This window comes from Cynocephalus volans, chromosome 15 (genome assembly GCF_027409185.1).
Source record: "Cynocephalus volans isolate mCynVol1 chromosome 15, mCynVol1.pri, whole genome shotgun sequence".
In the NCBI taxonomy this organism is placed as follows: Eukaryota; Metazoa; Chordata; class Mammalia; order Dermoptera; family Cynocephalidae; genus Cynocephalus; species Cynocephalus volans.
The window spans coordinates 14,379,542-14,406,265 of NC_084474.1; the positions used below are offsets into that span (position 1 = coordinate 14,379,542).

Consider the following 26,724-nt stretch of genomic DNA (forward strand, 5'->3'; position numbering starts at 1 on the left):
CAGCCCAGCCCGCGCGTGCCGGGGTCACGCGCGTGCGGGTGGAGGTGGGTGGTCCCAGTGTCCGGGTCCGGGCTCGTGGCTGTGCGGGACGGGAGCGGGGCGCTGCGAAGGGCCGGGGTGTGCAGTGGGGCGGGGCGGACCCATTGAGGGCCCCCCTGGAGCTCGCCGTGTGCTCCGGGGTCTGTGCTGCCAGGTCTTTCCTATTACCGTATTTCCTCATTTATACAGCACCATTTTAAAGGCTTTGGAGGGGCGGGGAAGAGGAGGTGGGACTGGCAGAAAAAGAAGCTCACGCCTATTTACAGATCAGCTCTCAAACCCATCTCGCTTACTTACAGACCAACTTTAAAACAAATCTCCATTTCAGAAACTATAGTACATGAGGAAAAAAGTACTGTTTTGAATCAAAGAAGTACTTGCTTCCCCTTTATTTTGGGAACTACAGCTCGCTAGTTTCAGAAAGAGGCGTGGCTGTCCTTTAGAGGTTTCATACTTCAGCTAACGAAATGATAAACAAGCTGAAGTGCCCAGACCGACTGGAAGCCTGATGGACAGCGTGCAGAGGTGGCGCAGGGCACACGGGCGGTGGTGGACAGAGTTCAGAGAAGGGCTCTGGAGGTTTCTTACAACAATTCCTCCCCCATCAGGTGTTGTCTAATTCGCACCCCACCCCACTCCATTTCCCAAACTCTCCCTCCTCTGAAGTGCCAGGCAGCAGTTCCCAAATTTGGCAGGGCTTCAGAATTGCGTAGATCACATGGGGAGCATCGTGCCCCCACTGGAGCCCAAGAGAATTTCCTGGACTGTGTCCCGGGAATCTGTCAATTCTGTGGGAACCACCACTCTATGGCACCTTCTGATGGAGCTCATGACAGGCTTCGTTTTGTTTTTAATGTATAGATTTGACCCTGAGGATATAACGTAAGGCAAGAGTCATAGCTGATTCGAGCTTTCAAAATCATCTTTTTAGTCCCCAGAGTGCTTCGTGTAGTGCTCTGCCCGTGCTAGTATTGAAGGTTTAGTGTTTAGATGTATGGTGTGTCGCTCTGCACTGGTCAAGCAAGGGGCTTCCCTTCATGTCATGGTGGCTCTTCCTCTGCAGTCCCATCCACAGCCAGCGCTTGCAGATGCCATCATTTTGTCTTTGGCTCTGCCACCTCTCCTGGTTTCTAGGCTCAAATACCTTGCTGGGAAGCTTACCGGATTTGATCATGTAGATGTTCTTAAAAGCATCTTCTCTCTCCCTTATTTCCAGTCTTGGTAAAGGCCACCAGCATCTTTCTAGGCCCCAAGCCACGTTTGGTCGAAGCCAGGTTCTGTATGTTCTAGCTGTTAATCCCACCTGCCTTTGAAGCCTCAAGCCCCCCCTTACTTCATCTTGCACACAGCAGATTGGATGTGCCCCTTGTCCTCAGGGTAGAAATCCAACTCCTCAGCAGTGAATGTAACATGTACCTCCCTCTCTGTGCCTGATTCCTGGCCTTCCCTTCCTGCTCATGGACTAAAGGGTTTAGTGTTGTAGAACTAGTTCCCTGAAGGGGTCAGATTGGTCTAGTTCTCTAAGAGGCTGTGTTATCTAGAGGTCACTGTGCTTGCATATGAAGTTCCTACTTCCTGGAATCCCTTTGCTGACTTTGCCACCTGGCTGGCATCCCTCCCGTTTCGACTCACAGAGCATTTCGTTCCGGATGCTTTCCCTGACCAGCTCCTTTTCCTCTGGCCTGAGTTAGATGTCCTTTTGTAGGTCCTGTGCATCCTCCATCATCAACTTGCCACATCGTACCATAATTTTAATTCATGAATCTTCACCACAAGATATGAGCATATTTAGAGCAGGAATTCTGTCTGACTGATGTAAAATTAATCCTCGATAAATATTTTTTAAATGAATAAATGAATGAATGAACAGCAAACACATTTGTGAACAATGTTCACATTTGAGTTTGTTAATCTCTATATGATAGAAAATAAAAGTATATTCTTTTTTACTCTTTTTAATGGAGGGATTTTGGTGGCTTGAAGCCAGTTCTGGAATGGTAAAACAATGTCATTGCTTCTGTATTCCAACAGGAAATATGGGATGTATAAAATCAAAAAGGAAAGACAATCTGAATGACGATGGAATAGATTTGAAGACTCAACCAGTACGTAATACTGACCGAACTATTTATGTGAGAGATCCAACGTCCAATAAACAGCAAAGGCCAGTAAGTAGATAGTCTCAGGGAGAATTCCCACAGCAGGATCAAAGCATGGCTGCATAATTTAAACACCAACGTGTAATATGTGCATGCAAAAATCACGTTGACTGCTTTGATATTAAGGACTCTTTGATATTTGAAAAATCAGCTTGCTGCTTTCAGAATGATTTAATTAGTTTCTCATCTTCTAATTATTTCGTCTAAATCACATAAAATAGATCATACTTATTATGAAAATCTAAATGACTAAAAAATCAGTACAAAACTTCTTGAAATACATATTAAAGGATACCGTGGACCCATGGATTTTCTGATACCACAATGTAGTAATTTTTCTGCCCTCACTAAGTTGGAGATTTCATGGACTGACTTTCATCAGAAATTTAAATTTCAGTACAAACCATTTTCATCCCATTCCATGAAATCGCTTCAATCAAAGAGAAACAGAAACGTCCCAGGGTTTTCAGAACTATCCTCTTACAGTACCTTCCTTAGAAGAGGCCCAGAGACCTTGCACAACCTCACCATGGCACTGTGAGAAAAAGGAATTGATTTAAAAGGTAGATGAGGTGGCCTTTTTTGCCCCCAGATCCTTCCCGATAAGTCACCTCCCAACTGAAGTAACAGTGGATGCCATTTGTCCCCATAGCAGATGGAGTCAGGGCAGCCCATGAAAGCCTGGATTGCTTAGGGCTTGCTCTTAGCTGGTGGGGACAGAGCCCTGACCATGTGTTTTTAAACCAGTCTGGGAAAATGAGGATGGACAGTCCTGGGCTGGGGTGGCAATTCCATAGTCACTTCTGTCTTTCACTGTGTTGTCCCTGGTGTTTGGTTTCCATGGCCTGGGACTCAGGCCTTCCTTTGTTTCTAGGTGGGAAGAAGGAGGCAAGGGGAGAGGAGAGGCTTCGCCAGAGCCTCACAAAACTACTTTGCCTATAGAAAAGCTCCCTCCCCCGGCTGCATAGGAGGCTGGAGAGTTTGGAAGCATAGTCATTGAGCTGGGCAAATTGCCACCCCAAATAATGTTAGGGTTCTGTTCCCACATATGAGAGAGCATTATGGTGAGTGAGCATCCAGCAGCCACTGCCAGGGCCTCGTTCACTTCCTGCCTCCAGAGTCATGATGCTCCGAGAAGGAAGAGTCCTCTCACTGAGCCGTGTGGTTCCTGACAGAGCTGCACGTAACTTCCTCTCTTGTACTTCTCTTCTTTCCAGCTTAGTGAATTAGCAAATCCAAACGTCATTTGCTACTACTAGAAAAATAACATGCAACATGAATGTAAGAAAAGCTAAATATACATATTTTTTTTCCTAACAATTATTCTCTCGTAGGTACCAGAATCTCAGCTTTTACCAGGACAGAGATTTCAAAGTAAAGGTATGTTTTCAAAGCAACATAATTAATTTTTTTCTTTATTGCTAGAGCTTCTATAGAGTAGTTGTCCTAGATATTTTTATTTATTTATTTTTATTGTGGGAAAATATACATAACATAAAAATTACCATCTTAGCCATTTTTAAATGGACAGTTCAGCTGCATTTAGTGTATTCACATTGTTGTGCGACCATCACCATCATCCAATTCCAGACTTTTTTATCTTGCCAGATTGAAACTTTGTATCCATTGAGCAATTATTTCCTATTTTCTCCTCCTCCCAGCCCCTGGCAACCACGCTTCTACTTCCTGCCTGTACGAATCTGAGTACTCTAGGTACCTCATCTAAGTGGAATCATACAATGTTTGTCCTTTTGTGTCTGGCTTATTTTATTTAGCATAATGTCCCCAAGGTTCATCCAAGTTGTGGCATATGTCAGAACTTCATTCCTTTTTAAGGCTGAACAATATTCCATCGTATGGGTATACTACATGTTGTTTATCCATTCATCCATTCAGTAGCCATTTGGATTATTTCCACATTTTGGCTACTGGGAATAATGCTGCTATGAACATGGCTGTATCATTTCTTAAATGTAGGGTTGGAATGGTTTGTGATGACAAATACTGTCCGCAGTGAGTACAGCATGTTACCTTCCTGTGCCCTACTAGGCAGGAAACACATGTCCTGATTCCAGTTGCCTTCTCTTCAGCTTCATTTCATCCTTTGTGCCTGACAAGGATTTGTTAAAACGTTTCTGCTGGTGGATTCCTTCTGGTGTTCACTTGCACTTTTCATTTTTAGATCCGGAGGAGCAAGGAGACATTGTGGTAGCCTTGTACCCCTACGATGCCATCCACACAGACGACCTGTCTTTCAAGAAAGGAGAGAAGATGAAAATCCTGGAGGAGTAAGTGCTCCCAAGCACGCATAGTGACTGCTCCTTTCCTCAGGCCACTGAGTCTTGCAGACTGTCCCCTTGTTTTGCTTCTAGTACCACAGCAGTAGCCGGACCCTCTTCTCCAGGCAGGCATGGGCCTCCCAGCCTCCGAGCTGTCTATAGGGCTTCAGCAGAGGGAGAAGCAGGGCCAAAGGAATTTCCTGCTGCGTCCTGCTGTGAGTGCTCTTCAGGAGGTTTCCCTTGGAAGACAGATCCCAGTTTCTTTGTTTACCCAGCTGTGCCATTTTTGAGAAATTTGGGTCTGGGTGGCATCTGCATGTTATTTAAAATGCCATTTTTATTTAGCTATATTACTCAGATTCAGACTGAGTTTTTGGGCCCAACTTGGCTTGATTTCTAAGGGTACTGTGCTAAAACAGTGGCCTGTTGGAAAAGCCCCTGCTCAGCAGCTGCACGCCTCCGAAGACGCTTGGGTGGCCTTGTCTCCTCGACCCTCCAACCTGACCTGCAGACATGTGGCCTTGTCAGATCACAGGGTACAGGACAGAACTAAGAATAAGGAGCTCCAAATATTTTAATTCTAGCTTAGTTTCTCTACCAATCTTGCATGCTGTGTCACACTGACCTGCCAAATAGGGTTAGAGGAAGGAGACTCCCTTATGAAGTAAAAGGTGTTATGTGGTCAAGAGCAGTGCTACTTACAGGGTGAGCATGAACTTGAGCCTCATCCTGGCCCTACCACTTGATAGCTGTGTGACCTTGACTAGTCACTTAAACTCTGTATCTTGGTTTCTTCACTTATAAAATGGGAATGACAGTAGCTGTATTATGGGTCGATAGCATTACACGTGTATATATATTATAATACAGTCGTCCTTCCTTATCCAAGGTTTTGCTTTCCATGGTTTCAGTTACCCACAGTCAACCCAGGTCCAAAAATGTTAAATGGAAAATTCCAGAAAAAAAATTTGTAAGTTTTCAATTGCGTTCCATTTTGAGTGGTGGTGTGATGTAATCTTGCACAAGCCTGCTGTATCCTGCTCTGGACGTGACTCATCCCTTTGTTCAGCAGATCCATACTGTACGTGCTACCTGTCCCTTAGTTACTTAGTAGCTGGCGGGGTTATCAGATCAACTGTCATGGTACCACAGTGCTATGTTTAAGTCACCCTTCTTTTACTTAATAATGTCCCCAAAATGCATGAGTGGTGATGCTGGCGTATTGTAATTGTTCTATATTATTGTCAGTTATTGCTATTAATTTCTTACTGTGCCTAATTTATAAATTAAACTTTATCATAGGTATTTATATATAGAAAAAAACATAGTTTGTAAATATATAGTGTTCAGTCATATCCATGGTTTCTCTGTGGAGAAGCGGGGATGACTGCATATAAATGTAGCACAGGCACAGGGTAGGCAGTAACGTAGTGTTAGCTGTAGTTGTCCTTCTTGTCTTGCAGACAAGGATGCCAAGTGCATGTGAGCATGTGATGAGGAACACAGCTGAGGCTTGCCGTTCCTCCCGTTCGCTGGCTCACCTGCTCCTCACAGTACTGGCCCAGCCTCCCCCACTGGCTCCATGACCGCTCTCTTGTTGAGGGCTGGAACTTGGTGATAGGCTTACCTCTTGGAATTGCTTTATGGTTTTCTTTTTCTTTTCTTCATGGCTTCTATCTCTGTAGAAACTAGATGTTTTAACAAAGGCATTTATAACACATAAACTATAGCCCATTATTCCCTTGACTCCCATTTTTGAAGGATCCTGAAGCATTTCTTAAATATCCTGGGGAAAATTACAAACATTTTGTTTCTGCAAAATGGGAACAATTTATACCAACTCTTGTTGGAACAGCGCTGAGCACAGTGCCCACACTTAAACTGTAAGGCTGCTTTTCTTTGCTTCAGTATCTAAACATATTCTTATTCCATCAAGAGGAGTGAATTCTCCCACTGGAGATTCTGGGGTTCCGAGGAGGACCCTCCATCACCCCCCAAAACAAACACCTTAAGACAACTGCTATCGTAGCTCTTGAGTCCTGTATATAAACAGTTTTTGATGTGTGTTTCTATTCCAGGCATGGAGAATGGTGGAAAGCTAAGTCCCTTTCAACAAGGAGAGAAGGTTTCATCCCCAGCAACTACGTGGCCAAAGTCAACACCTTAGAAACGGAAGAGTGAGTCCTTACATGTTGTCATCTTCGATGGTCTTGCTTACTGCATTGGATTTCTTATGGATAGTCTTCATCTGATTTCTGCCCTAGGACATAATATGCATGAAATGTTAAATGTCTTCTCAGGTGGTTCTTCAAGGATATAACAAGGAAAGACGCGGAAAGGCAACTGCTGGCACCGGGAAATAATGCTGGAGCTTTTCTTATCAGAGAAAGTGAGACTTTAAAAGGTAGGAAGTGGTTTAAGGCTGCTTATAAAACACTATTTAGGAAACGATTTTTAGAAATTATTCTAGAATTACTCAAAAAAAAAAAAAAAAGATATAGTATGTCTGGTAGTGAAAGTTTTAAACCTTGATAACACACTCAAACAATTAGTTTTGCTACTATAAGTAACAGAGAAAGCAGGCATTATTATGTCCAGTTCTTTCCATGTCTTATGTTTGCTGAGCCTCTTATGTTGTTATTCAGTGTAAATCCTTAAATTTTAAGAGAAAGGAGATCAAAGTAACTTTTTAATTCAGCTAAATAATAATAATAAGCTATCACGAAGAAAGAAAGTGTCATGCTGCCAAGCTGCACAGCAAACAAAATGCTAGCTTCATTTGTGAACTAGAATTTGTACAGGACTTTTAAAATTATGCATTATATACATTCTTAATTTATATTTTTGCATATTTTTAGGGAAAAATGTGTACCACAGTGTTGTATAATGCAGATTGCATTTGTAAAATGTAAATGTAACTTTTACTTACCCTTCTTCCCGCCCCAGGAAGCTTCTCTCTGTCTGTCAGAGATTATGACCCTGTGCATGGTGATATTATTAAGCACTACAAAATCAGAAGTCTGGACAATGGGGGTTATTACATCTCTCCACGAATCACTTTTCCCTCTATCAGTGACATGATTAAGCATTACCAAAGTAAGTAAAAACTGAAAGGTGCACAAGATGCAATATGCTTATTGTATAAGTATGAAGGATCAAACACTTTTTATATTACAAAAAAATTAATGTAATATTTTAATATGTAATAACAAAGTATTTTTATATTAAAGCTTTTCATGCATCATATTTTTTCCGTATAAAGTTGGTGGGTCATATTCTATAATTGATTTTAAACTAACCTATAATTAAATATATTTTGCAAAGTAGGATTTGAGCTTTGTGAATAATGAGCTCAGTTCTTCCTAGTTAGTTCATGCTGTTTGACATTTAGGGTTTTAAAATTACTTGTGGAGTTTATGTGGGCTCAGTAGTCTGAAATCACATTTTATTAAGTGTGACCACCTGTCAGCCTTTGTTTGTTTTGTTTTCACATCAGCAGTGCCAAGGAATAAAATCAAGTATATTTCAAATTGTCTTTTCTTTGGAGAATTTTAGAAGTCATGATGATGCATAGGATACCTGCATAAACATTTTAAATTCATAGACTATGGCAGGTTGGACATTGTAGGACTGATGTTCCAGACTCTTCTTTATAGATACTGATAAAACACAAAGTGTTGCATTTTGTAAACTTTGTTTTCCCTTCCCAATCAGAGCAGTCAGATGGCCTGTGCAGAAGACTGGAGAGGGCATGTATTAGTCCCAAACCACAAAAGCCGTGGGATAAAGATGCCTGGGAGATCCCCCGGGAGTCCATTAAGTTGATGAAAAGGCTCGGCGCTGGGCAGTTTGGGGAGGTCTGGATGGGTAAGTGTGGCTCTTGGGCCAGTTTCCATTCCAGAGGTGATGAGGGGAGAAGAAAGGACCCAGGCCCATCTCTCTCAGCTTCTGGGCCAGATGCTAAATTGTGTCAGAAGCATCATTTCTTTTTCTTCCTTCTGTCCACCTGTTCTGGGGGCGGAGAACTGGTCTGCAAAATCTGTCTTGCTCTTCCTTGTGACTTAGTAATTCTCCTGCAGTAATTCTCTCGATGTTTGTAAGGAAGGGAGCCATGGGTCTTCATTCTGATCATTCTGTCTGCTCCTCCATGATTTTCTCATCTTCTCATTCTCTGCATACACATTTTAAGTGCAGGAAATTTGCTTCTATCTCAGGGAAAGGTACACGTGGGTTTAGGACCCACTGGCTTAATAGGAAGCCTCACATTTATTTCAATTTGAGGGTCACTAAGAAAGTTTCTAAAGATGCTCAAAGTCCCATCATTGATGAGTCGTTCCTTTGCAGTAAGTATTGCCTCCTCAGGCTTCAAGAAGTCCAGCAAAACCATGGCAGTGCCTTTCTCCGGGGGATTCTTTTTGCCCATCTGTCTTTTTAAGTTTTTACGTATAGTGAATGTGAATTTCTTTTGTGATAAGAATTTTTAAAAAAACCCCCCAAAATTTGAGCATCACGTTTCTTTATGGTCCTAATTAAAATGCAGTTACTTCTGGAAGGGGTGAATGTTAGGTCACACACATCTTTCTGCATCACTTTCTGGTTGCCAGCTTTGTGTGAGTGAGAGCAAACATGATTTTTATGGCTGAGTATTATTCTGTTGTGTGAATATACCACAATTTGTTTATCTATTTGTGGATGGACACTTTGGCTGTTATGAATAATGCCACAACACTATGAATGTTCATGTACAAATTATTGTGTGGACACATATGTTCATTCTCTTGGGTACACACCTAGGAGCACAATTGCTGGGTCATATGGTAATTCTATGTTAAATTTTTGAGAAACTGCAAAACTGTTATCTGCTCACTTAAAAAATGACTTGCTGCCTTCTTTATTTCCCCCCAGGATATTTGTATTTATTTCTTAATTTATTTTTTCTGAATCCATAGAATAGGGACAGGAATAGCACAGTGAACATTGTACACTCTTCACCCAGATTCCCCAGTTGATAGCATTTTCCTGTATTTGCTTTACCTTTTACACGTACACATTGCACACTTGATGTCGATGTTGAACCCCTTGAGCGTAAGTTGCACAAGTCAGGCCCCTTTGCCCCTAAATACTTTGACGTGTGTTTCCTCACAGCGGGGCCATTATCTTACACAATACAATGATCACATTCAGCAAATTTAACATTGATGCATACTGCTATCTAATATAAAGTTGACATTCGAATTTCCCCAGTTGTCCCAGTAATGTCCCGGTGGCTATTTTCCCAACCTAGGTCACGTATTTGTACTTAGTTGATATGTCTTTAGTCTCCTTTAGTCTGGAACAGTCCCTTGGCCTATCTTCATCTTTCATGACACTGACATTTTGTAGAACACAAGTCAGTGTTTTGTAGAATGTCTCACAGTTTGGATTTTTCTGATGTTTCTCATGATTTGGCTCAGGTTGTGCCTCCGTGAAGAGTATCTAGGTCCCTAAGTGATGCTGTGTTCTCAGTGCATCCATCAGGAGGCACAGAATTTGTCCCATTTTTGCTGATGTTCTGTTTGATTTTGTCTAAGGACAGCCACTAGGTTTCCCCACGGTGATTTTTTTATTACCCTTTGTAATTAATAAATAATCTATGGGGGAACTCTTTAAGACTGTGTAAAAAGAACTTTTCCCCAGAAGGTCTTAGTATGATCTGCTCATTTCAAATTCAGTTCCCTCTTAGAAGTCATCACCTCTCTATAAAGCTGCAGTCCTTCCCGTCCTCACACATTGCCTGAACACATCTGCCCCAGCCCCAGCGCTCACTTCAGGAGCCAGGGACTTCTGCCTTCTTCCCCTGGCCTTCCCTGGCAGGGCTTGTCTCTTCACTAAGAGTAGTGGCAGGGAAAGCATGATCACGATCACCTTTAATTGTGCTCCTGGTCCATCTGAGTGATTTTCCCTCTCTTTGAGTGGAGAGGAAGTGGACAGGTGGTGGTGAGGGTTGAGGAGAAGAGGGAAAGAGGAGAGAAAAGAGCTCACTGGCTATGCAGTGCCTCCAGGCTCTGTTCTAGGCTCATTTTCATATGTATTCATCACAGTAGCACTGTAAGATAGGCATTGTTGTCCTCATTTGATAAATGAGGACGCTGAGAGTCAGATAAGCAGCTTGCCCAACGTCATTCAAGGTAGTGGGCGAGTCAGCTACTCTGGCATCCAGGAGCCCTGGACTCATTTGCTTGCTAAGCTTTTTACAAGTTAATTTGGCTTCCCTAGCCTCAGTTTCTACATCAGTGAAATGGGAAAACAACTATCTCATTAACTGTCGAAAGGAAGAATGATATTATGCATCTGGCATGTTTCACACAAAGTCTGGCTCTGTGTGCTCTATTTTTATTATTATTTTATTTTTCTGTGTTTGACTCTAGTCACTGAGAGCTATATTTTAATGGATTTTTCCCAATTTTAATCATGAAGCCAGGCTATAAATAATCCAATTAGACCCTCCTTTGGATAATTGCCAGCATATCTGTCATGAAGAGAAACGTGGAGAGAATGTTACTGGGGTGTGCTTATTCACCCTGAGACAGTAGCCCTGCATGTAAAGGGGTGGTTTGGAATTATGTTCCAACCCCCATGTTCAGCCATGAAGCCCAGGTGAAGGCATAGAGCTGTATGCTGCTTGCACCTGCGAGATAAGTAGCAGCGGGTGCCTGCTTGGATAAGCACCAAGTACACTCACATCCCATTGCTTTCTGTGTGTTGTAACTCAGCAGCTCCGTTTATAGAGATGCAGTTGCTGCCAGGCTGGCTGCGTGGCCTCAGAAGTGCTGCGGTCAGCTTTGTCATCAGTGCACCCCCCGGTGGGAGGCTGGCAGGGCGGGCAGACTTAGCTCCTGCCTTTCTGTGCCAGAGTCAGGAGCAGGAGGGGTTAGAAGGCTAAGGGCATAATAGTGAAACAGGAAATTGGTTAGGCCATGTTGCCGATCTGTGAAGTTATCAGTTTGAGGGGGGGGGAGATGAAGATAGTCCGCTTGCGAGCTATGAGCAAGTAGAATGGTGACCTCTTGACCAGCTCCATGACAGTGATGTGTAGAGGTGCCCTCTGCCTGCCCGACTCACCCATTCCAAAGAACCAGCCAAACAGCCTGGTTCTGCCCTGAGGCCCAAGCCTGTGCTGAACTTGCCCACCTGGAGCTCAGGCACATTGGCCCTTTCTGAGACTGAGAAGACCTCTTTGCTTCCAATTACACTTACACGAAATCCCTCTTATGTCCCTAATATGCCTATATGTCACCATTTCCTGTTTATTGGCTTCCACTGGGCCACATGCTGAAAGTTTGCACTTCTATTTTAGAGAACTTTTATTGAGCATTTACCCAGGTGGTACCTGGGAGAAAAGGATGTTTAGGCAAGAGGAGAATGGGGTTGGAAAATATGGAATTATTCAATGTGGAGTGTTTTACTTTTTATTTGAACTGTCAGAAAAAGGGTAAAGAGCTTGTGAAATGTATCACTTGAATCAATTTGCTAATATGTTTTTTTCTTCTAATGAAGGTAAAATGCACATAATGTGAAATTTACCATCTTAACCATTTTTAAGTGTACAGTTCAGTGGCGTTAAGTACCTTTACATTGTTGTGCAACCAACTTGCAGATCTCTTTTTGTCTTGTAGAATTGAGACTCTATACCATATAAACACCAACTCCCCATTTTCACACCTCCACCCCCAGCCTCTGGCAACCACCATTTTACTTTTTGTCTCCATGAATTTGACTACTCTAGGTACCTCACACAAGTGGAGTCATACAGTATTTGTCTTTTTGTGTTTTGGCTTATTTCACTCAACATAAGGTCATGTTTCACATGTGCCAGTATTTCTTTCCTTCCTTTTTAAGGCTGAATAATATTCCATTGTATGGATATACAACATGTTGTTTATCCATTCATCCATTCATGGACACTTGAGTTGCGTCTACCTTTTGGCTATTGTGAATAATAATGATTTGATCGTGGGTGTACAGATATCTATTCAAGACCCTGCTTTCAATTCTTTGGGGTATATACCCAGAAGTGGAGTTGGTGGATCATACAGTAATTCTATTTTTAACTTTTTGAGGAACTGTTATATTGTTTTCCATGACGTCTGCACCATTTTACATGCTCCTCACCAGCGTTCAAGGGTTCGGATTGCTTCACATCATCACTGATACTTGTTATTTTCCACTTTGGGAGGCTTTGTTTATTCGTTTGGTTGGTCCTTTTGACGGTAGCCATCCTAGTGGGTGACAGGTGGTACTTCATTGTGGTTTTCATTTTCACTTTCCTAACAATTAGGGACGCTGAGCATCGTTTCATGTGGTCATTTTTATATCTTCTTTGGAGAAATGTATATTGAAGTCCTTTGACCATTTAAAAAATTCTGTGGTTTGTTTATTTGCTAGTAGTGTTTTAAACGAGAGAGGCAATAGAGCCTCATCTGAAATTGGGTTACAGAAGAGCCCAGTTTGTACGGACGGTGTTTGGATTGAAAGAGATGACACTTAGTCCAGGTGACAGCATTTGAAGCACTGTGATTATTAAATATTTAATACTGTTTTAAAGAAAATATGGTAGCATTAGGACAAGGGGTATAAGATACGAGGGTACTTCAAAAAGTTTGTGGAAAAACAGAATTGAAAGCTAGTACAAATATATCCACGAACTTTTCAAAGTATTCTTGTAGGGGGGAGGCATTACCCAGGATTTCCTCACTAAACAAAAGTTGTTCGTTTCTTTGTTTTTTTTATTAGTTTTTTTTTTTAATTTTCGGATATTTGTGAATTCACACATACTTATAAGAAATAATATGGAAATGAAAATGTATGTCCACACAAAAACTTGTACGTGAATATTCATAACAGCATTATTTATAATAGCCAAAAAGTATAAACAACACAAATGTCCCTCAAATGATGAATGGATAAGTGAAATGTGGTACATACGTATAGTGGAATACTCGGCAATGAAAATAAATGAGGAGCTGATACATGCTAAAACATGGGTGACTCTAGAAAGCGCTGTGCTGAGTGATAGAAGTCAGTCCCCAAGGAGCACATGTCATATGATTCCAGTTACATGAAATGTCCAGAATAGGCAAATCTGTAGAGATGGAAAGTTGCCTGGGACTGGGGAGATCAGAGGATAGAGGGAGTGACTGCTAATGGGTATGGGGTTTCTTTTGGGGTGACAAAAGGTTCTAAAGTTGATGGTGGTAATAGCTGCACAATTCTGAATATACAAAAAACTGATGAATTGTACACTTTAAATGGGTAAATGGTAGGTGTATGAATTATATTTCAATAAAGCTGTCAAATGTATAAAAGAAGTAATATAAAAGAATATAAATAAATATAAAAGAAGTGATCCCATATACCGTTTACCCAGTTTCCTCTAATGGTAACATCTAGCAAAACTATAATACAATATCACTACCCGGGTATTGACACTGATGGTTTGTTTTTTCAATTGTATTTTTCTCTTTCTAGTCATGTATTGAAGGAAGGGAGGGAAGGAGGAAAAGAAAGAAGAGAAAAGAAAGGAAAAAAAATAGAAAAGTCTGACCTGGGATCTTTTGCTGTTGTGGTCTGGAGTTTGGCTGACTGCCAGGGAGCTGCTTGAAATAATTTCAATATGTTGAATAGCAGAGGAATTGTACAATAAAACCAAAAGAATCATGACTGGTCATGCCGTGTTACAAATCAGAGGTTGAAGATTGTCCCTTTCCTGTTGTGTGTAGGTGCATTTTCTTCTGATTGTCCAAGGACTGGTATAATAGCAAGGTCTGTGCAATACAGAGCTGCCAGAATTCAGTTTTTGTTTCTCAAGGAATAAGCAATCTAACTTTTCTCATTGTTAGGAAAAAAACAATGAAAGTGATATCACTGTTAACCAGGTAAGTTGATATTTTTGTTAAGTGTGAGGAATTATTCATAGACCACCAGTCACATTTTATGGTTGAAATTTTTTTGTCTGAAATACAGTGAGTGAAGTTAGGAAGTGACCTGTTCTTTGGGGGAAGGGGATGGGTGGGGATAAAAGAAAGAGGAGTCCCTGCCTCAAGCTGTTTCCTCTTGTTTGTGTGATTCTCTTGACATCTGACTTGGGTGACATGTTTCCTCTGTGGATTGTTATTTTCTGAGGGAGCTGGCTGAACAGCAAGAGAAGGACGATGTTTCCTTTTATGCTTGGTCTAATGAAGAGACTTTGTAGAAGAAAGGAAACATTTTAAATTGAATTTTGCTTGATAAATTCTTATTTTAGCCAAATGCATTGAAATTAATCATCTGCCAACTTCCAAAATCGACTGCATGCATTTTTTTTAAACTACCCCCCACTTTGTGGTATTTGGCCACTTTTTAGCAAGCCACTCACAGCTGGAATTGGTGTTTTCTCAAGGTGTCACATCAACTTTCTTTAACTGTGGTAAAGTGGCACTCCATAAGAAGTTCTTTACCATCTTGAAAAGATTTTTTAAAAATTATTTTACAACTGTAATGATAACCCAGATCTCTATGACTGGGTTAATCGAACCTTCAAACTACTGGGGAATATCTTGTCCTTAGTGCTAAATAAAATCATGCCTAAAAAGTGCAAGGATGGAAACCGCCTATCATTTCAATGTCACAGCCCTAAGAGATCATTTAGTAGAAGTGGCTGCCGTTCTTGATCTGGGTTTGACACAGCTGTGTTATTCACTGTTATCTCAAACTCCTTAACAACATTTTAAATATCTTTAGCAGCTGCAGTATTTCCTGATAGCTTTTCCCCCTACCCTTGGAAATCATTTTTTTTCCTTCATTCTTCGTGTAAAAGCCTTGATGAGCTTCGTTATTCTTATGATGACAGGAGAAGAACAGTTTTGTTTCTCTAACTTTTATTGTTGTGCAATGTAGCAAGCAGAGGAGCACGCACAACATAGACAGTCCGCCTCACAAATAATGACCACGTGAAAACATGGCTTGTCCCCTTATCCCTTCCCAACCACAACTCCACCTGTCCCCTAGAAACAACTGCTGTTCTGACCTTCGTGATAATTTCCTGGCTTTTCTTCGTAGTTTTACTATTTTTGTATATGGGGACGTATGCATCCTCAAACAATGTAGTTTAGTTTTGCCTGTTTTTGAACTTTATATAAATGAATCATACCAAATGTGCTTTTTTTGTGTCTTGTCTCTTACCGTGGTTGTGAGATCCATCCATGTTTTGGGTGTAGCTACAGTTCATTCATCTTCATTGCTATACAGGATAGTATTGTGCTGTGTGTTTATTCAATGTATACAGCAGTTTATCCGTTTTTTTTTTTTTTTTTGCTGTTTACTCATGAAATTGGAATTGTTCCCAGGTTTGGGCAACTATGAACAATGTATTCAAAACATTGCTGTGCTGGTGCAAAGGAGCATGAGTTTCTCTAGGTAACTAGGAATGGATTTGCTAGGTTATAAGGAATACGAATCTTTGATTCTACTAAGTACTGCCAACTTATTTTCCAAAATCCTGGTCCCTAAAGTTAGATGCTCACCAGCAATGTACCAGAGTTCTCAATGCTCCCTTTCTTGACAACAGAGTTGTACCCAGAGGGATGTGGGCCCCAGGGCAGCACAGCCAGCATGTGGTCACTTGGATGAGGATGCTCTGTCACAGAGGCTGCTGTCACATCCTTCGTGGGCCCCTTGAGATGTTGTTACAGAAGCTTTGCAATTGAATTCAGTGATGCTCAGAAAAGAGCATAGAAAAGGGCACAGGGGAGCTGCCCCCTGTGTCCCCCCCAAGGGGCAGGTGCTCAGTAGCACTTGATATTGTTGGACTTCTAAATTTTTAAGCTGACAGATGGTTTCTCCTTATGGCTTTATTTACATTTCTTCGATTACAAATAAGACTGAGTACCTTTCACATGTTTATTAGTCATTTGGAATTCTTTTTGAAATGCCCATTCAAGCCTTGGCCTATTTTTCTATTTTTCTTATTGATTAGTAGGACCTCTTTCCTTGTTTTTCATATATTCTGGATACCAGTTCCTTGTCAATTATATGCATCACAGAGAGTGTATTTTCTTGCTGTGCTTTGCCACAGATGTGCTCATGTAACTGAGGGCCTATTTATAAATTTTAAAAAATATGTAATGAGATCTTCTTTATTTAAAATGTAATATTTAAGGGCTTTTGTTAGTGGAATTTACTTTAAAATTATTCTTACGACCTATAGAAAAGCTCACATTGCTTGCAATTATGCACTTAGATGGCAAATCAATGTAATATATTCATGATTTTGTTAGTTTGGATAGTTTGTGTCTTTTAAGAAGGACCTAGGACAGTATTTTGTCAGCTTTCATTACTGTGTTCTCCACATGTTCTAACACTTGTTTTATATCACATTCTTCATTTTTCTATAGGGTACTACAAGCTACTACTAAGTATAAATCAAACAGGAGTATAAAAAGAAACTCCTAATGGAGAGATCAGTCTTAATAACCAGAAGAAAAATCATTAGCTGTGAATTAATATCTTTTCTTGCCCATTTGAAGGCTTGGAAATACAAATATAATTTCTTTTCTTTTTAAAACTAATTCCCTTCTTTAAAAAAAATCATACTCACTGACAAATTTAATCAAAATAGAAAAGAACAGGAGAAAGTAGAAGTCACCCCAAATTCTTCCACCTGGAGGTACTCGATGTTTTACTGAGCATGGCCCCAGTCATCTCTCTGCACTACACACATACAGATAACGTTGTGACATAAAAAGGGGGACCGTACACTCCCCCATCAGCTTTTCCTAGAGCAGGTGCTGTAAAGCTGCAGCACTCCAGGTGGTAGTTACCCACAGGGGGATTTGTGGGGCTCCCCCATCAGCCACTCTCTCCTCACCTTGTTTTCCTTTTTTTTTTTTTTTTTTTTGCATTTCCAAGAGAAGTATGGAAACAGAGTGTAAAGGAAAGGGGAATGTAATTATTTATGTTACACTCTCTTTGTCCCCTCTCTCCCCCTGGGTGACTGAGACGCAAAGGATTACTCAAAGCCCATTTCTTCTGAGCAGTGAGAAGCCCTGAAGGGGTTAATTTTCAGGAACCCTCGACAGAGGCATTCCTCCTTGGAAAATTAACACCGAACTGGGATTCTTTCTCAGTATTTATTCCCCAGGCCAGAAAGTTACGGAAAAGGAACATAGGTGGAGTTATGGCTAAGTATAGTTTAACAATAGAAGCCGGTAACATCAGTGAAATAACAAAGTGACATTCCATAATGCAGTTAGTAAAAAGTTAAGTCGTTCCACCAACAAAAACTTGTTCTTAGCAAACACCGTCTTTCCCTACAACAGTTTCCTCAGTATTTTTACATAACAATAAAGCGACTTTCTTAACATATCAATCAGTAGGTTAACCTGCTCCAAGGGCATCTGTCCTTGAGCCAACAACTTTGCTGTGTTAAAATTCTTTATCTACAACAGAGACTTTAGCCCAGAGAAAGTTTCCTGTCTTTTGCAAGCTTAACATTTGTATGTGTGATTTTAAAAAGTTAGGCTAAACCTGAAACTACAGGGCTTTGGAGGCCGGGCCCTGTGAAATGCATTTGCTTTATTAACGTTAGTGCTCTCTACAATTTATAAATTTCTGCTTTGCCAAACCATTGAGAAAAGGCCTTCCCTAGAGAAAATAAGGATTAAAATTAAGCACTTCATTAAGGCAGGTCCCCCCAAAAGTGGTGCCTTGGGGGGAACTATATTAAAGAGTCAGTATTTCACAGTGTGTGTTCCGTGTGTGTGAAAGGGACGTGAACAAGTGCACTGTGGGCAATGCTGACGTGAGCAAATTCTGGTCTATTCCCTGAAGGACTCCTGCAGCACCTGCTGCATGTCCAGGCGGGGAGGGGTGGCAGGCGCTGGTTCCTGTCCTCTCAGCATGGGACCCTTTTTCACAGAAAGCCACCCAAGTCCAGTTCCGTGAAACCTTTGGGAAATGCTTATTTGACTAGTATATCATACGTGAAAGTTAGTGTAAGTAAGTAGTTTTTATAAAGTACAACACTTTTTTTCTGATTATAAAAATAATACATACTCATATTAGAAAATTTGGTAGATAGTTAAAGGTACGGTGAGCAAAATTAAAGTCACCCATAATTGTTTTGGAGATAGACAGTATTCGGTGTATTTTGGTGTATTTTCCTCCCTTGTCTATATTGTGTGTGTGTGTGTGTGTGTGTGTGTGTGTGATCATAGAGTATATATGTTTTGTTTGGTTTGGTGTTGGATAAAGAACATTTTATTAGCTACAGGAAAATATTAGTCTTTATGGTGGAGTGCAAAGAGAAATTTTTTTACTATTGTTTTATGAAAACCTTTTGATTTTGGAATAATTTTAGATTTTTTTTATAAAGGAAGTACAGAATTCCCATGTGTACTTCACCCGGCCTCCCCTAATTTTGACACTATCTAGAGTTTTATCTAAGGCTTCTCTATGTACATCTACATTTTCTCCTAACTCTGCATCTTCAAAGTGAAGCTTTTGAATTTTCTGTTTGATAAAGCATGCTCTGCCTTCTTTTTCTTCCTAGGTTACTACAATAACAGTACCAAGGTGGCTGTGAAAACCCTGAAACCAGGCACCATGTCTGTGCAAGCTTTCCTGGAGGAAGCCAACCTCATGAAGACCCTGCAGCACGACAAGCTCGTGAGACTGTACGCCGTGGTCACAAAGGAGGAGCCCATCTACATCATCACGGAGTACATGGCCAAGGGTGAGTGAGCCCGGCACCCAGGGCCTTTACAGACTCCTACGGCAAAAATTAAAGTGTTTAAATGTTCAGAGAATATTCAAGTGATTTTGATTATAAAACAGCAGGCTCGTTACTGAAATATCAGAAAATAGGAAAACAGAGCATTTTCATAAACCTATGCACTAGAAGTAATCTGTTATAAAATTAATATATAGTCCTCCTATTATCTCTGCATCTGCCTGCATATATACCTATTAGCCCCAAGAATAGTGTCCCATACCTAGGCGCCCCCCAATAAATATTTGTTAAATAAATGAATATGTATTTCAAAGAATATTTTTGTTATATATTCAAATGTGAATTCTCAAAATTCTAAAACTAGTTCATTTTCCTCTTTAGATTTATCTAAGTGTTCAGGGTATAACTTTAAAATGTTAGTATTTTTTAAACTTGTGGAGGTTTATTTCCTATGTAATTATAGAGTCACTGAAGAAGAGGTTTCAAGTGACCATCTCTTCTTCCACTGTTACTTCCTGCAGATAAAGGGCTTTGTAATCACCATCCTTCATCCTTTGTCCACCTCCAGCTCAGCAGAGATACTAATAAACTGCCAAATGACTTAAAAAAACAGTTTTCAGAACTAATGAATGAAGGAAAGAAAGAAACATGAGCAATACTCCAAAATTAACAATCATCTCATGCATGAGAGAGAGTATAGTGTGATGTGATAGCCAAATAGGTTAGAAAGATGAATACCACATTTTCTTATTTAATGTTTGTTAATATTTTAGAATATCAGTCACTTAGAGTCCTTCCAAAAAAGGACATTGTTTACAGAAAAAACAAAAACAAACTAGCCCCTATGGCTGGGGTTGCTACAGCCCAGAAACCAGGCTCAAGGCCGACCCTTGTAGGAGTTCAGGAGATATTGTTGAATTTATTAACTAATAGTATTCTTAATTATAATCATAAATATGAGTTTTTCCTCCTAACAATGCCTAACATTTATTGAGCACTTACTATGTACTGGACTCTTCTTGATGCTTTCCATGGGTGATCTCACTTAATCTTTCAGCAGTCTGAGGGCTAATTACTGTTGTTCTGTGTCATGAGTGAGGTGGCATAACGTTTATTGAGCACTTACTACCCGCCAGGCACTATGTCCTGTGCTTTGAATCCATCCTCATAAGAACTTTGATACAGCTCTTACTATATGGCCACTTTACAAAGACTTAGGTGAGATAAGAAACTTGACTAAGGCTTCACATGAGGATAGTACTTTAGGTTTTAGGGAAAAAGCAGATCTCATTTTAGAGAAGGAGTCATAGGAAGTAGGCGAGTGTGTCTATAGGCACACTCTTTTAGGTAGGTCTGACTTTTTCCCAATGCATGGTTCATTCATCAGATACTCTTTGAGTACCTGTGGCATGTGCCGAGTCTGTCCTTTTTGCTGGATACGAATAGGAGTGAGCCCAGTTGAGTGTCCGCTAAGGGCAGTCCCTCTGTGAGGCCTTGTGGGTTTCTGTTCCAGAGGAGCTCACTGAAGATCAGGCTGCTGCAGTGAGTGTATCACGGTGGCAGGTACTTTGAAATGCATTGCTCTCAGACACCTGTCAAGAGAAAAGCAGTATCCACCATCACCCTTTATCACATCAGGTCGAAGGTAACAGGTTAGAAAGGACTGGGTTTGACAATCTCAGGAAAAGGCTTTATAACCACACAGAAGTGTAAAGCCAGGCATTTTGTGGGTTTCCCTTCTAATAGTAATGATCACTTGAATTTTGTGCAGATTTTTTCCTATGCATTTAAACTACACTCACTTCTTCTTCTAAACACAGGCAGTTTGCTGGATTTCCTGAAGAGTGATGAAGGTGGCAAAGTGCTGCTTCCAAAGCTCATTGACTTTTCTGCTCAGGTAAAGTAGTGAAGAACCCAGGGTGCGTGTAAATTTGCAATGACCTTTCTGCTTTGAATTTATGATGAAATTTTTCCAGGGAGAAGGAATTTCCATTGAGTGTTTCCCAGTAGCAGTTATGAAAAACAGACCTTCCAAAGTACACTTCCTTGGAGACAATAATGGGGGTTTCACATGGAAAGTGTGCGTATGTGTCTACTTTGGACTTGGATGTCATCTTCTATAAGACAAGCCACCTCTTTGTGCTTATTTCATTTCCCCACAAGTTGTGGAAACAGTGCAGCTGATCAGTCTCTTTGCTCAGCATCTGGGAGAGGCATTCCATACTGTGTAAGCACAGCAGCTTTTAGATGATTCATATGTTTTAGTTAAAGTACAGATCTCACGTACTGATACTTTTAGGTCTTGAGTATTATTGAAAACAGAGGAGCTATATTCCTTTCCAGTTCTTCTCCTTCTTGATGGGTAAATCATTAGGATTCTGAGAAATACTAATTTGTAATATTTCTAGTACTAGCCTAGGAGTTGCACATTTGTTTGCTTTGGAATTACATGTTTCCTCAAGGGTATTTAAAAGCAGAAGCAGGTTACCCAGAAACCCAGCAGTGTGCCTAGTACATTCAAGGAAATGCACATGTGAATAATGCCAGCTACTGACTTTTAATCATTTCGCTGTGTCCATTAGTCATGATCAGTAATTTGCTTGCTCTCTTTCTCATTAGTGGCCTTGGGTGGTGTATTAGTCCCTTTTGTGTTGCTATAACAGAATACCTGAGACTGGGTAATTCATAAAGAAAAGAGGTTTATTTGGCTTACGATTCTGGGATGTTTGCATCTGGCACAGGCCTTGGGCTGCTTCTACTCATGGCAGAAAGTGGCAGGCTGCCTGTGGGTATGAGCAGATCACATGGCGAGAGGAAGCAAGAGAGAGAGAGAGAGAGAGAGAGAGAGAGAGAGAGAGAGAGAGAGAGAGAGGAGGAGGTGCCAGAGTCCTTTAACTATCAGCTCTCGTGGGAACTAATAGAGCAAGAATGCACTCATTACACCCCCCTCCCCCAGGGAGAGCATTAATCCATTCATAAGGGATCTGCCCCCATGACTCAATCAGTTTCCAACACTGCCACATTGGAGATCAAATTTCCACATGAGTTTTGGAGGGGACAATACATCCAAACTCCATCAAGTGGTTCACACTGGGAAGGTCGTGTACCGTAAAGCCCTGTGTATGCAGCACAAGAGGTTTATGGAGATTCCAGGGGAGGCTTATGACCTTCCTTGCTCACTCCGACTTCTTCCTTCAGACCTGTGTTTAGTTGGAAATTGATAAGGCCTTCTTGGGAAAATCAGATGAAAGGAAGGCCTGAGTCCACAGGTAAAGTACATCAGGTGAGATAGGATCAGAACACATCCTCTGCAGTGGAGTCCTGTGGGCAGAGCTGGAGTTCAGCATTTGAGGATGAGCATTTGTGTCCTGGCTCGGCCTTGCTGTAGCCCTACTGCTTTCAGGCAGTCCTTTGCCTCTTTGGATTAATTTTTCCACCTGTAAAACAGGAATGGTAATTCCTGCTATAAGGGGATGTTGTGGCAGGTTGAATCAAACACGCGCACATGGACACCTCAGAGCCTGCTGGTGGAAGTTGGGGAAGCCTGAGGGGGGGCCCGGTCGCTCCAGTGAAGGTGTGTGATGAAGTCAGCCCTCCTCTCGTCTTCTGGAGCTTGACAAGCCCAGCAAGTTCCTCATCTAAGTAGGAAATCCAAGTGTGATCTGGAACACCATCGCCTTGAGATTGAAGTAGGAAAATTGCTGTGGTGGAGCCGTGGGGAAGGGGAAGGGTCCAGCAGCCCTGCCTCTTTAACTCTGACCTCAAACTCTACTCTGGCTCCTGAGAGGCTCCGTGGGACTCATAGGGTTCTGGGACTGTAGTTTGAAAACCACCACTCTGCAGTAAGAGGAATGGTAATGTGGTTGGGCGCAGCTCTGGATCCTGTGTAGATAGCTGGTTAGGAAACAGAGAAAGCAGAGTCTGATAAACTTGGATCACACTTGACACAGATAAATGAGGCCCTCTAGTTGGGTGGTGATTTGGGTGTCCCCTGTTGGATGAGGCTTGAGGAGTGTAGTAAAGGTTTGTCACACTTGGACAGGGATATGAAAAAGTGGGACATGTGGCCTGGAGGCTTGAGTGGTCTGGTGTATGCTCACAGTTCTACAGAGTAGAAATTATACACACTGTGGTATGTTCTGTACCCGGAGAATGACTTTATTTTGTTGCATAGGTATTTTATTTTTGATTTCACATAGATTATTATCTCATAAAATATTATTTTGACTTAGTTGAAATTTTTAAGGTTCAAGTCAAGGCCTCTATGTCTATTACTTAATTTAACTTTGTAAATTACTACTGTTAATACAAAGAGTAACTTTTCCTAACTTAGAAATGGGTTGAGGTTGGGGTGGGGGAAAGTTGCTTTCTAAGCCTTTGTAGCTTGCAAGGAAGATTATTACAGAGCCTGGCATTGACCGTGACTATCATACTGTGGATTCCAAGTATCTTCAGTCGACTCCTGCATCAACAGGGCCGGGGCGCTCAAGGCCACCACCACTGGTCTCCATCCAAGCCAGTTTACCAAATCCAGCCCATGCTGGATGAGCTCGTGTTTATCTGTTCCAGGGGTTCTTTCCTAGCAGTGGCCCCTGGGTGGAACTGGTGGAACATCGAGTCCAAGTGCATGGGCTGTACATGTCAGTGGAAGAGTCAGGGATCAGCAGCAGCCAGGAAGAACCTGAGCACGTGGGCTCAGCATGAAATTCATTTTCTGTACCACCAAGCACTAACTCCTTTTGAGTTCATCTTTTATCAAGACCTCACCCAGACTCTTTCCCAGTCCTTCCTTAATTTTTATTTGCTTCATTTGCTTGTGGCTTTTCTTATTATAATACCAATAATGTGAGGAGATATTATAATAAGAGGCCTTACCCTTGACAACAAGGAGTGCAGCCTGTCCGCTTCAGTCTCAGTCTGAAGTCACATACCTCCCACATCCGATCTCTGCTAACTATACCTGATACCTTGTCCTGCTTCGATGCCTGCAATTCCCTTTATGACTGGTACTACCCAGTGCTCCTCCTTCTCCTTCGCGTGCCTTTACGAAATTATCTTTCTGTGCCTAGAAAGCCATCTCCATCATGTGCCACTCATTCACTTTGTCAATTTTCTGTAGAGAATAACACGAAAATAGTAAATGTTAAAAAAGCTGACCTTAAGTGATACAAGATGCCTGGTGCCCAGATGCACAGGCAAGCCAGCCTTTCCCATACCTTCCCTCCACTTTCCTGTCCAGGGGGGAAGTAGGATAAAAATTAATGAGTCCATTTGGTATTAGAGCTCTAAACAGTTGGTAGGCTGCACAATGCTAGGCTTGCTTTTCTCCATAAGCATTGTCAGTAGCGTCGAAGAGTTCGGAAACTGAGTGTTCACAAGGGGATACAGTTAAATTCAGCAGTTTTTCACAAGAGATTGATTATCGGGAGTAGAAATAAATCAGTTTACGTAGTCCCGGCCCCAGAAGAATAAGGGAACCGGTGAGGGGCTGAGCTGGGACTTTTCCCACCGCCTGTATCTGGCCTTTTCTTCCTGCTCCCCTTGACCCACTTCCCCATGTCCTACTTGCCCCTCCCCAGTCTCCCTGCGCTCCCACTGAGACAGGAAGTGGTTGGGCGCACGTGGCAGCCTCACAGTTCATATGGGAGCTGATTTCATCACTTCCTGTGGCAGGATGAGTTCTGAAAGGCTTGTCTGAGCCTGAACGTAATCCACACTCCCCGACCGTCCCGAAGCCCACTTCCCCTCTTCACCGTTCCATGGAGATTAAGAAATCCCGACTAGAGCAGGTTTACCCATTAATTTCCTCTTTGTATTAAATGAAGCGATTTTGTGTTTTTTCACTGAAATAGGAAAATATCCCTTTGCAGAGGCAGTTTGATACTTTCAGAGCAGAAAGACTTTGCATAATTCTCTTCCAGCCTATGTCACATAAGAGAAGAAAAATGAACTTGGAAAGAGAAGGGGTTGAAATCGGTGGGAATTTCTTTTAGCGGAAGTGGAGATGGAATCGTTGACTTGCAAAACCGAGAGGAAAAGAAGTGGAATATTCACAGTTGCAGTTTGGCTTGGTGTTGTCAGCACCACGCTCAACCATTGAGCTAACCAGTCATCCCTATATAGGATCCGAACCCATGGCCTTGGTGTTATCAAGCACCGCACTCTCCCAAGTGAGCCACAGGCCGGCCCTCACAGTTGCAGTTTGGAGGTCAGATAAAGCACCTTGTAATCCTGACCAAGTGAACCAAAGCATTTATTACTCTTTGGTGGCAAAATCCCTGAAGTGCAAAAATTACTAAAAATGAAACAGGCAATTATTTGTGAGTAAAATGTCAGTAAAATCTACAGAATCAAAGCTGTTATATTGTTGCAATGATAACATTTATTTTAGCTGTTTCTAGTTGATAAAGTGCTTCCTCCTCCATGATCTAATTTGGGCCCAACAGCCTTGAGAGAATTTATGTTGTTATTTAACACATTTTTCAGATAAGGAGGTGAACTTGGACTTGTCCAAGATTACTGAGCTAGTAGGTGGAATTGCTGGGGTTTGATTGGGACCTTCTGACTCCAGATCACTGGTTCTTTCCTCTGCACTCTGCTGTCGTCCTATGATCAGAATTGTTTCTGTGATCGTTTTGCACCTAACACTACCCCGATATGCATTTTCCTCCTTTATGGATTTTGCCTATCAGAAACAATGATTTCTTTATCCTAGCCTTTTCCCCCCCACAAGAATGTTTATTGCCAAGACATAGATATTTCTATCACATGGTGATTATGCTCAGTATGTATTTTTTTTCCCAGTATTAAATTTTAAGCCACATCGTAAGTTATAAATTGGTAAAATGAGAAAGGTAAGAAACCTCAGTTTATCCATGTAATCTCAGCCTTTTTGGATAGGAAGATCTTTTAACATCAGAGCTTTTTGAGCACACCCTTATTGTGGGATCTCCTGATTGAGAGAACGATGTATAGATTGGGAATCCCTTGTAATAAGTCTAGGTTGGGACCCACCAGTCTCTTGGTGGTAAATCCGGCCTAAAGGGTCTGGAGGTGGATGCTCTTGGGAAGATTCTAGAATATTTGCCAATATCATCAGACGAGGGTTTCTTCATTCTATCTCTTTGTAAGGAACCTAAAAGATAAGTTAGGGTCTTGTTTTCCAACTCAAGGGTTTTCTCCAGCACCCCACACCACCCCCATAATATCCTAGTGAAGCAACCACTCTATTTTCAGAAACTTTATTAATGTTAACCCAGGGTTAATAGTGTCATCATGATTAAACTTAAACTGGAGGAAGAGTTGATTGAGATGTTGAATAAGACTTGGTGGCAAGTGGATCCTCAGGTGACTGACTTGGGTTGTGCTTTAACCCTCCCACTCCATGTTTAATCTTGCCTTTTTACACAGAAATTTGAAAACATGACTTTATATTGAGGCCCCTGCACTCACAATTCTTCTTTCAAGCACAAGAGCCTCTTCACAGGGGGGAAAAGGCCAG

General features: G+C 41.4%; 1 protein-coding gene across 2 annotated transcripts in view; it reads left to right on the top strand.

Annotated features, from left to right (window-relative positions):
• Positions 1-2,075: 2,075 nt before the first annotated feature.
• Positions 2,076-26,724, top strand: part of LYN (LYN proto-oncogene, Src family tyrosine kinase) — a 55,163-nt gene continuing 30,514 nt past the window's right edge. The window contains exons 1-9 of one of the 2 annotated variants that reach the window (XM_063079229.1): positions 2,076-2,207; positions 3,533-3,578; positions 4,381-4,486; positions 6,556-6,654; positions 6,778-6,881; positions 7,424-7,573; positions 8,192-8,344; positions 19,044-19,226; positions 21,044-21,120. In XM_063079229.1, the coding sequence (XP_062935299.1) occupies positions 2,076-2,207; positions 3,533-3,578; positions 4,381-4,486; positions 6,556-6,654; positions 6,778-6,881; positions 7,424-7,573; positions 8,192-8,344; positions 19,044-19,226; positions 21,044-21,120 (1,050 nt within the window). The remainder of the gene's footprint in view (positions 2,208-3,532; positions 3,579-4,380; positions 4,487-6,555; positions 6,655-6,777; positions 6,882-7,423; positions 7,574-8,191; positions 8,345-19,043; positions 19,227-21,043; positions 21,121-26,724) is intronic. The other variant, XM_063079230.1, reaches the window with a different exon arrangement.